The sequence below is a fragment of the Crinia signifera genome, chromosome 3, assembly GCF_055691185.1.
Source record: "Crinia signifera chromosome 3, ASM5569118v1, whole genome shotgun sequence".
NCBI classification, from domain to species: domain Eukaryota; kingdom Metazoa; phylum Chordata; class Amphibia; order Anura; family Myobatrachidae; genus Crinia; species Crinia signifera.
This window is the reverse complement of record NC_139219.1, coordinates 216,782,570-216,794,622: the sequence shown is the minus strand read 5'-3', so window position 1 is coordinate 216,794,622 and position 12,053 is coordinate 216,782,570. Positions and strand designations below refer to the sequence as shown.

The 12,053-nt window shown below is 43.1% G+C and overlaps 1 protein-coding gene across 1 annotated transcript in view; it reads right to left on the bottom strand.

The window, feature by feature from the left end:
• ABCC5 (ATP binding cassette subfamily C member 5) overlaps positions 1-12,053 on the bottom strand; it is a 74,740-nt gene that overhangs the window by 42,852 nt on the left and 19,835 nt on the right. Inside the window, exons 6-9 of the mRNA XM_083177432.1 lie at positions 9,328-9,561; positions 5,364-5,537; positions 4,856-5,003; positions 1,987-2,135 (exon numbers count right to left, since the gene is read on the bottom strand). Coding sequence (XP_083033558.1) covers positions 1,987-2,135; positions 4,856-5,003; positions 5,364-5,537; positions 9,328-9,561 — 705 coding nt within the window. The remainder of the gene's footprint in view (positions 1-1,986; positions 2,136-4,855; positions 5,004-5,363; positions 5,538-9,327; positions 9,562-12,053) is intronic.

The window sequence follows — 12,053 nt, the reverse complement described above, 5'->3', positions numbered from 1 at the left end:
GAACCCCAAATTGAAATCACAAAAAGTCACAGAAAGTCCTTTTATTATTTATCTGGATTATACATATTTTATTACGGAGAAATAAAGACGGTTTTTATCTACCATGGTCTAATGTGTGACTGGTAGAAAAATCTGACACGATGTTTGGATAAAAAAAAAAAAAAGATACCTTTATACAGAGGCGTAGGGAGGGCGGAGCCACCAGAGCACACGCCCTGGGCGCAGGGCGCCGCCCCCCCCCTCCGCAAATGAGTTGGAGTCCGACTCCTGCTGACCTGCAATAATTCATTTCACACACGCAGCAGGGCAGCGTGCACTGGCGGCTGCCCTGCCCGGCGCCTGCCTCTGTCTGCCCTGCTCACCTGGTCCCGGCCTGCCGCCACGAAAACGATGGGGTCACATCACGTGATTTAAAAAATAAAGATAAAGAATTAAGGGAATAATCATGGGGTCTGGGGGTTTGGTGGGGTCCGGGGGGGGGGGATCTCTCTGGTTTCTGCTGCCACCCTGCTCTTCTCAAGGTGGATTTTAGTTTTTTACTAAAGATAAATAATTATGGGAATAATCATGGGGTTTGGGGGATTTGTAAGGGGGGGTGAATCTCTCTTATATAGCAGCAGATTCCATTACAGCGTCTTATATAGCGCAGCAGATTCCGTTACAGCGTCTTATATAGTGCCGCAGATTCCGTTACAGCGTCTTATATAGCAGCAGATTCCGTTACAGCGTCTTATATAGCAGCAGATTCCGTTACAGCGTCTTATATAGCGCAGCAGATTCCGTTACAGCGTCTTATATAGCGCCGCAGATTCCGTTACAGCGTCTTATATAGTGCAGCAGATTCCGTTACAGCGTCTTATATAGTGCAGCAGATTCCGTTACAGCGTCTTATATAGTGCAGCAGATTCCGTTACAGTGTCTTATATAGCGCAGCAGATTCCGTTAGTGTCTTATATAGAGCAGCAGATTTAGTTACAATGGGGCAGATGTATTAAGCCTTAACAAGAGATAAATGCAAGGGTGATAAGGAGAGATAAACGTCCAGCCAATCAGCTCATTACTGACTTTTTTCAAACACAGCCTGTAGCATGGCAGTTGGCAGGTGATTGGCTGGACGTTTATCTCTCCTTATCACTCTTGGATTTATCTCTTATTAAGGCTTAATACATCTGCCCCAGTGTCTTATATAGCGCAGCAGATTCCATTACAGTGTCTTATATAGCGCAGCAGATTCCGTTACAGCGTCTTATATAGCGCAGCAGATTCCGCCACAGTGTCATATATTTCAAATGTAACATGACAACACATGTTAGCCACGCCCCCAATTCATTACCCGGGGGGGAGGCGCGAAATATGACCTTGCTCTGGGCACCATGGCACCTAGCTACACCGCTGCCTTTATAGGAGTTCCAGTGCCTATGCAGAAGTGTAAGCATACATGTGAGCACCCACTTCCTTTGAATGTGAATCTTATGTGAAGATACCTTAATACATTTTGTCTTCCCTGTTTTGATGTATGCTGCAAAGTGAGCATATACTTTCCTATGAACAATGCTCAGAGTAAATAAGCATAACCATACTCCATAACTATTGTAGTGTTCATTCTAGCACCCGCTATATTTGAAAACTCATGCAGTTCCTGTTCCCTGCCTGGGGTGTCACTCACTGCTGTGGTGTTTCTAGCACAGGTCTGGTTTGCATATCAGTGCTGATATACAGACCACCTTGTGCTAGAAACAAAACAGCAGACAGCGACACCCAAGGCAGGGAAGAGGAACTGCATGGGTTTTCAAAGATAGCGGATGCTAGAATGAACCCTGGTTGCCAGAAACCTTAAAACTAAATTAAGAAAGAATCAATTAGACCTTACTCTGTAAAGGAGTCACTTCCAGCACAGCTTGCAGTCAAAACAAACTTTGTTTACAGATTATAATATGCATTAGGAGCAAAACTGTGAAAACAGTGTTGCTAAGCATCTAAAGTTACCTGGGCAGCAGTGAGGTCATATCCAAGCATCATATGCACAGAAAATGTCAGCACACTGGCAATGACCACAACAATGGGAGCCACACCTACAGTGATACTCTGGAAATAACCAGCTTTCTCAAGTATCTTCCGCTCATTTTCTCGGATTTCTGAAATAAAACAAATTATAAAATAAATGGTACTTGTTTCCTAGCACGGCCACAATCGCGGGCATCGTGTGTCATTTTTAGTGGTATACGACGCGACAGACGCGATGCCCCCGATTTTCCCATTGAAAAAAGTCAATATCGCGTCGGTCGCGGCTAAAAAAGGCTTAAATGGTCCAGACGTGATGCCCCTGATTTCCCCATAGGGAACAATGTTAAATGCCTCAATTTACTCGCGATGCCCCCGAAATCCCATAGGAATCAATGTTAAATAGCTCAATTTACCCAAATCATCATAGGGAACAATGGTAAATGGGCCCGAAAACCCAAAAAACACCCCTGAACAGTGAAATGTCCCCCCAAAAGTAGTTGACGCCACCACACGATCAACGCCAACCCGAAGCGTGGCGAGTGCAGCGAGCCCGCGAGGGGCGGCGGTACGCGTCCTCCGACCTTTTCATACCCCCACTATCCACGTCGGCGTGGAGTTGAGAATAGATTAGTGTGGCGAGCGCAGCGAGCCACAGAGCCCGAAGCGTGGCGAGCGCAGCGAGCCCCGCAGATACCTTCACAGGTAAACGCGTCCCTTCGCGGGCTTCACAGGTATCCGCGTCCGCTCGCTACACTATTCTATTCTCAACTCCACGCCGACGTGGATAGTGGGGGTATGAAAAGGTCGGAGGACGGGTACCGCCGCCGCTCGCCACGCTTCGGGTTCGCGTTGATCGTGGGGTGGCGTCAACTACTTTTGGGGGGACATTTCAGTGTTCAGCTGTGTTTTTTGGGTTTTGTGGCCCATTTCCCATTGTTCCCTATGATGATTTGGGTAAATTCAGCCATTTAACATTGATTCCTATGGGAAATCGGGGGCATCGCGGGTAAATTGAGGTATTTAACATTGTTCCCTATGGGAAAATCGCGGGCATCGCGTCGGTACCATCGCACCCGATTTTTTAGTGCATGCGATGGCCGCGATGCCCCCGATTTTTCCTCACGATGCCCACGATCAAGATCTTTGTGGCCGTGCTAGAAAACAAGTACCAAATAAATTTTACAGCAGCAGAAATACTTAACGACAAGGTGTTAACATTAATATTTGTACTTATATCCTATCCTCCGAAACCCTAGTGGGAACCCTTCAAATCTTGCTGCTCAATATTATATGCAGGGCCGGTGATGGGGTGTTAGGCGCCATCGTACAAACTTTAACATTGCTTCCTATCATAATAAACAAAGGTTCAGCGGACGCCCCAAAAAACCCACATGTGGTATCACCAGGAAAGGGCATGGCCACACAATTGTACTCCTTTTTTAAAATTACACCACAGACAGTAGCACAATCTTATTCACATTACACAGCACCAGTACCATAACTAGCTATTATGGTGCCATGTGCCAGAAAGGGAAAAGGTGACTGATCCACTACTGCAGTCAAAACAGGGAGAGTGCGTGCCAAAGGCGCACGTACAAAATGTGGGGGGCATGGCTTCATGGGGGAAGGGGCCAGGCCACATATCTGTACTCATAACACCGTAATGTCATAATGGGCCAGATGCACTAAACTTTAAAAATTATAAAATGGAGAGTGATAAACAGGTGGCAAACAGCTCCTGCCTGCCATGTCACTGAATGTGTTTGAAAAAATGTCAGGAGCTGATTGGCTGGCTGTTTATCACTCTCCATTTTATAACTTTTGAAGCTTAGTGCATCTGGCCCCTTGTCACATGAAGTAATGCCCATTACACATTATACCACACATTGTAATGCGACTTACACAATATGCAGCACACCATAATGCCCATTGCGCCACACACCGTAATTCCCCTTGCAGAATATGCTGCACACTGTAATATCCATATGACACATATTATGTTATGTGTACTCCTGCTTTGTCACACGTCACCAGTAGTGCCCCTTACACAATGCCCCCCATAGTGCCTATTATACATAATGCCAACAGTAGTTCCCCTTACACAATGAAACAGTACTGGCCATTGTAGTATGCCCCCAGTACTGCTCTCTGTGTAATCCAGTATAGGTCTGAGCCCAGCATCTGGCATCGCTTACACATAATGCCCACTGTTGGCCACAGTAACTGGTCATATTTAACGGCCACACCAGTTGCCAACATAAGCGCTTCTTACAAATAACGCCCACTCCAGTTGCCTACAGTAGTAGTGTTGTTAATACTTAATGTCCACACCATTTCCCGAAAGCAGTAGCACTGCTTAACTCCAGCACCAGTTGCCAACAGTATTACTCACTCTCACACACTTTAATTACCTTAAAGTTTGTCTGGCAGCTCATCATTTCATCAGCCCTGCTCCGTGTAGCCCCGCCCCCTCCATCCCATGTAGCCCCACCCCCTTCTCAGGCCGTGCTGCAGTGCAGTCAAAGGGGGTTGGGAGCTCGGTTGAAGCTCTTTGCTGCCAGCACCACTATCTTTCATACAATGTGACAGGTGCAGCGGCAGCCACAGAGGACAGTAGCAGGAATGCAGAGGAGGGAAAACGCCTCTCCTGTCAGGTCCCTCTCTGCATTGCATCCTCTGCTGAGTGGCTAGCGTCGGCCCTGATCATATGAATATTGCAAATATATTTAAATCAGAGCAAACAGTCTGAGCTTTCAGTAAACCAATAGAAACACACATTGTCATTTTGTTAAGATAAAATGACTGTTCCCGTAGCACACAGCTGTAAATTCCCCAAACAATCACAACTTACTCTGCACGCTTTGAGAAAAAGCTTTCACCCAGGCATACATCTTAATGAATTTGATGTAATTTAGAACTTCGTTCATCTTTTGAACACGTTCATCTGTGACAGACACACACTTCCTTCTGAAATACGCTGTGAGTCTGGACACAAACATCTGAAAAAAAAAATGTTAATTAATCGAGCCACATATCAAGAAACAGCCTTAAACAAATATATTTAATACAACATATTGGTGACAGACTAATGAGAATGAAGTTGCTACACTAAAGGTATTCAAATGTTCCAGGTTGGGTGACCCGAAACCAATTGGTCCATATTTATCAAGTAGTTAGCTTTTTTTACCCCTTTAAATTGGAAAAAGAACAAGGCTATTTTATTTGTAGATAACCAACAAATTAGTAGAGATTTTTTTTATGTTTTTACATGCATTTGTAATATAGTCATTACATACACAACATTTTTATTTATATTATATATAGGCCAGATGAGAAATACGTATGTCAAAACAACTTACCATAGCTGGATAAAATAGGATAAATACCGCAGAGCCAAGAAAACCAGTGGGACCCAAAATATAGACATTGTAAACCATTCCAAGTATAGCAACAATTGGTCCTCCTGCCAGTAGACTGCCCACAGCTGCAGCTTCAAACATCCTCTGTCCATCATTGGAGCAAACATTTATAAGCTGGAAATAAATAGCAGGATACTTATTCACACGCCATGAAGTTTACCTATTACATAGTCCACAATTCATCCAACCCCTATTACACTCATGGTTATGCCTTGTAAATGATGGCAACTTAAAAAAAAAAAAAAAAAAAAAGACAACTGCGCTCGGTCAGCACCCCACATCTCCAGCAAACTCAATTCTCCATTTATGCTCCCATATCTCCTCTGTGATGTTTTTTATTTAATTCAAGAATAAACAATGTCACATATATAGATCAAGTGACTTAAACAAGCAAGTAAAGTGTAGTTCAAGCATACAGCAGAATAATACAGATCAGCAAAAATAACACCTAAACATGTGTACAATACTCGGCTAAGGCACGCGCCCGAAATTAGGGCGCATGAGCTAATATCGTGGTACTCCTGCAAGGCCACGTCCACAATTTTTTCCTCTATGAGGGCATGGCCAGCACATTGAGAGCTGCTGACCATGCCCCTAGCCTCTCTAAATAGACGCTGTGTGCATGTGCACACAGTCTATTCACTGCTGCTTGGGATGACGGTCACCCCATCCCCCCAGCACCTCTCCATACTCCAGTCACCCTTGCACATTTCCATACACCCTGCACATCTTTCCCCCCTGCACCTCTCTATTCCCGCTGATAGCAAAGAGATGTATCCCGCACTGGATTAAGGTGCCTAATTAATTTTTTAACCATACATGCAAGAACCAGCTATCCATACTATATTTTGTAACCGAATAATTTTGTGGCTGCAGGTGCCCCCAGAATTTATTTAATTCTGGTAAATTATATAAAGCAAGTATTGCTAAAGGAGTACAAGTATCAACATAGCCTGTCTAGAATAGAACTTATGTATCCCGTAATAGCTGAAACATTTTTAACCTTGTGCCCATTTCCATCGCCAGAGTTGTGGCTACAATACTAGATTGTATAGGCTCACCTTGACAAAAACAAACAAACAAAAAAAAAACTCTACCCTCAAAGCGAAAACCCCAAATCCCATATATAGGAAGAGGGACTGGAAATTGTAATGGTCTCTGTACATGATAAATGGGCTACTAATGTCATGGTATGGCTGCCATATATAACAAGGTAACAAAACAAAAAAATTGATTATAACCTGTATCCTGTTAGGACATGTAATTATACAGCAAACACAGGTTGAGTATCGATTATCAAAATTATTCTGAAAACCATCCTTTTTTATTAATTTTGGGGGGGGGGGGGGTTTGTGTTAAAAGCACTACTGGGGACAGGATATCTAACTGGCATTAAATCTGTGCAAGTAATGCCCCTTTCAGACCGCACTTAAAAAACGGTATTTTGCCGATTTTTTACTGTTTTAAAATGGTAATCTGTGCGGTCTGAAAGGTGCAGGACCACTTAACCGCTTTACAAAAGCCGTTTTTGTAAAACGGTTAAAATCGAGGGTCCTACCCCTTTCAGACCCGGTATTTTGGTATCAAAATCGGGTCTGAAACGGTATTTAGGACCCAGCCAATAAGCTGGGACCTAAATTCAGCACAGTGAATATTTAATGAGCTCATTATATATTCATTGCACTGGAGCCCGCCGTCGCCCCCCCCCCCCCCCCCCCCCCCACACACACGGGTTAACATCCCCGACCCACCCCCGCCCCACATTGTGTTTAAGAAACCCCCCCCCCGTGAAGCCGGTACCTCCTGAGTTTGCAGATGATCCCGGCAGCCGCAGTACTGTATGGACGGCTGGCTGCGCTTGTGGAAAAAAAAAAAAAAGGGATTTTCTGAAAATGGCTGCCCCATAGGAAAACCCATTTAAAAAAAACTGTCTTTCGTATGGGGGCAGCCATTTTCCGAAAGTCACTTTTCTTATCCATACAGGTTATAAATCAATTTTTGGTACTTGTTTCCTAGCACGACCACAGCGATTTCTATCGTGGTGGTCGTGTCGGAAAAAAATCGTGTCGGTCGCGTCGGGTGCATACCAAAACGCACACGACGCGACCGACGCGATGTACCCTATTTCTCCATAGGCTTCAATGTTAAAATAATTTAACATTGAAGCCTATGGAGAAATCGGGTCCATCGTGTCCATAGGCTTCAATGTTAAATTATTTTAACATTGAAACGGAGTCCATTTAACATATTAAAAAATGGGTAAAGGGCCAATATGGGCCATTTCTCATTGGGTATGGCCCAGTCAAGTGTGTAAAAAATAATGTCCCCCCATTGTGGCCGCCACCCCCACGATTGACGCGAACCCGAAGCGTGGCGAGCGCAGCGAGCCCGCGAGGGGCGGTGGTGCGCATCCTCCGACCTTTTCATTCCCTTACTATCCACGTCGGCGTGGAGTTGAGAATAGATTAGTGTGGCGAGCGCAGCGAGCCACCGAGCCCGAAGCGTGGCGAGCGCGGCTAGCGCAGCGAGCCCCGCGGACAGCTGTGAAGCCCGCGAGGGGACGCGGATACCTGTGAAGGTATCCGCGTGCGCTCGCCACACTAATCTATTCTCAACTCCACGCCGACGTGGATAGTAGGGGAATGAAAAGGTCGGAGGACGCGCACCGCCGCCCCTAGCGGGCTCGCCACGCTTCGGGTTCGCGTCAATCGTGACGGGCCATATCCAATGAGAAATGGCCCATATTGGGCCTTTTCCCATTTTTTCCTATGTTAAATTCAATGTTAAAATAGTTTAACATTGAAGCCTATGGACAAATCGGGTCCATCGCATAGGCTTTAATGTTAAATATTTTAACATTGAAGCCTATGGAGAAATCGGGGGCATCGCGTCGGGCGCGCATAGGCTTCAATGTTAAAATATTTTAACATTGAAGCCTATGGGGAAATCATGGGCATCGCGCCGGTCGCGTCGTGTGCCTTCTTAAGGCACACGACCGACGCGATGTACCACAGTTGTGGTTTTTTCAAGGGAAATCGCGGGCATCGTGTGCCTTAAAGTTAAGCGATTGTGGCCGTGCTAGGAAACAAGTACCCAATTTTTTTGTTTTGTTACCTTGTTAGTAGCCCAGTTTTTTTAAATGGGTTTTCCTATGGGGCAGCCATTTTCAGAAAGTCCCTCTTTTTTTATAAGCGCAGCCAGCCATCCATACAGTACTGCGGCTGCCAGGATCATCTGCAAACTCAGGAGGTACCGGTTTTACGGGGGGGTTTTCTTAAACACAATGCGGGGGGGGGGTGTTCTTAAACACATTGGGGGGGTTGTAAGTCCTAGGGGGGGTGTTAACCCGCAGGGGGGGGGAGGGGTTTGTGTGGGTTAACCCGCGGGGGGGGGGGTCTGCCAGTGCCAAAAAAACCGCACTTAAAACGGTAATATACCGTTTAAGAGATGCGGTGTGGAAGGGGTTTTACCTGGCAGACCCGTTTTTGGAAACGTTTTCAAATACAGGGTCAAAGCCAGTTTTGCGGTCTGAAAGCAGCATAAATGATTGCTTAGCATTCTAAAACAGTGCCTGAGATAGTACACAAACTTTGTTTCATGTTTTGAAACATTGTTTCATGCACAAATAAACTATATTTAGGCATTTCATGTGTTTAATGGGTTTAAAAATAAATTCAAAATACCTCAATCAAATACAAAAATATTTAGAAATACGGACTAATCAGTTATCCAAAATACTTCTGGTCCAGAGCATTTTGGATAAGGGATACTCAATCTGTATAATAAAGAGTTAAAATATTTGCACAAAAGAAAACTATCAACACCTTTGTTTATACAAAATTGGTGATAGTCCTAAAACAGCTCCCAAAAAGGTGTATGGAGCATGAGAATGTACTCGACTCACCTCTCCCATGGATTTCTCCTTTATGTTCTTCAGCTTAAGGACTTTCTTAAAGGCCATGGTCAGTATTGCCCCTCGAAGCCGTGAACCAGTCCGATAATTCAAAGCCCACGTGAATGCCAGTGACCACGATCGCACAATCTCAGTCATCAGTAGACAAAATACTAAAAGTAAACTGTAGACGAGGTCGGTTTCACTCCGCTGAGTATATTCTAAGAGGCTTTTCACTACAAACGCCTACAGGGAGAAAGGCAAAAGAGGCGTGAGGATTCTTTCCATTTTCACTGAACACCTTTGACAAGCTCTATGTTAAGTTAGAAGACCATGCCAGATTTTTGCCCAAAACTCAAAGGGAAAGCACAGTTGTTGGAGTCAAGTGTGCAACATTCTGACTTGTTTTTTTGTCAAATAGGCAAAAAAGATCTGCTCCAAGTAAAAGCAGAGGCAGTAATACCATTAACAGTAAAAACACAAACGCCTTCATTAAAAGTATGGTACAGATGCATATAACAGGACTCCGTATTCCAACTTAACATAAACTTGCTTGATCAGTTATTGGAAAAATGTAAAAATATACTAGATTTACACATAAATAAGGCATTAAAAATAAATGAAAAGTAAAATCTTAATGCATATACTTAATACATTGGTTTTCAACGTGCGCATTGGATAAAAAGTAACAATTGTACCTACAGTTGTACGGGGAAGAGAAGGACATTTTGGCAATAAATTCCTGAAAATAAATATCAGCAACTTATTACTATGGAAAACATTACAAAAAGACATTTAAAGAAAAGGAAAACAAAACAAATAAAAGAAAAGAAAGAAAAAAAGCCAAGTTAAAAACAATACACATTTCATTTTGTACTCTGACACTTTAAGCTTACCCAGGCAACCTGTATTTTCTTCCAATATACCAAAGGTCTCACTGGTTCATATTCCAGCCGGCGATTTCAAAATGCTCTTCCCTATTTCTGTAATTTTCGTTACCTCTAAATAAATCCATTAATTTCCACTATTTCAAAGCTACAGCATAACAGTTGAATGTATAACTATTAGGTATAAAAAACTATGAACTTATGAAAAAAATAAAATTTTATTAAGGGAGTGGGGTGCATTTCACCACAAAGAAACAACTGGACAAGCACTTCTGTAACAGATTCGCATTGACATACAGTTAAGAAAGAACACAACTCAGTGAGCAGATAAAATACATCTTATAGCAAAAGTATTTCTAACAACCAATCTACCAAACAATTAAAAAAAAAGAAATCATAAAAAGAAATAAAAAAAGAAGAGCAGAAACCCCTATTTATGGCAATTTTTTTCTTTTTTTTTGGACGAACTGCTTCCAATCTTTTATTCATCACCGAGGAGAAAGAAAAATTTGAGATGGTATACGAAGATTCAACAAAAGATTAGAATGATAAACAGCTGGCTGCAATCTTTGAGTCTCTTCCAGTCCATGAAAATCAGTCTCTAGAGGTGAGCCAAGCAATCAGTTGGCATGCAGTTGGCACAGATTGGGAGCATATGCCATCAGTGGGTACGGAAGAGGAACCTGAAGTTACGCATTGCCCAGCCTGCCTTTCCGGTTATTACAGGAGGAGTCCGATGAGTCCATGTCCTTAAATCAACCGATGTTAGGATAACTTTCAGCTCATGATTATTTAGCGGAAAGGCAGCACTCGGAAAGGCGAAGAATTTGCACAAATGGTTGCTTGTTTGGAAAGGCAACACTGGGGAGTCTGCTTGTATGGTATTTAGGCATTGGCGGATGAATCAATCTACTAATAAGATACTGGTTACGTATAAAAAAACGAAAACAAAAAAATCACATAAAATAAAAAGCAAAATTATGTCGAAGACCTGCTTTTACAGAGCCTTGCACCGGGGTTGCGAGAGTGGTCTGCACCTGCTGACTGGAGACAAAGCAACAATTCCCCTAACCAATGCAACAAGGGCTAATAGAAGTGCTTAGCATTCAGAACTCATTTTGTTTGCCAGGTGAACAAAAACAAAATGTAGAATGGAAAGCAAATAATAAAAGCACAGTTAAGAGTTAATGGGAAAATCTCTGCAAGATTAATGTTACCATAGGCATAAGCTTCTTGTGGTTGTAAGCATTCCCGTGGAATAAATATGACCTTACCTTGGATCTTGCACTGCGCGGGTTTCTGCCCAGCTTGCCTGGCTCAATCTGGCCGCAGAACTGCCACCCTGGAAATTCTAAAGAATAGCTTCTGTCATTGCTTCCACTACATAGGTTACGTTAGTAATGACCCCTCTCCCACCCCACCAAGAGTCCAGCGTCTCACTTGGAAAAGGAGAGGCTGGATTAAAAAGAAAAGGAAAACCAAACCAATTTATCACCTTGGTTTAAACCCCACATTCTTCAATCCTTTGATATTCGTGTTATACTACACTAGGGTAGGATCATGGAGATATAAGTGTGTTATTGTGCAATCTTTCCAGAACTTTCACACTACAATACTTAATGAAATATTAATTAATAGACTCAATTGACTTGTCCTCGAAAACCACCGTATTATAAATTGCAAAAACACAGGAGTTCACCTGTCTAAATGCATGTTCTCTAATAATAATACTACTAATAATAATAATAATAAATGTACCATTTGAACTCAGGACCAACACCTTGGCATTCGGTTTTAATTCTGACCAAATAAGCAGATTTGTATTTCATTTTTCTAAAGACTAATTTTGAG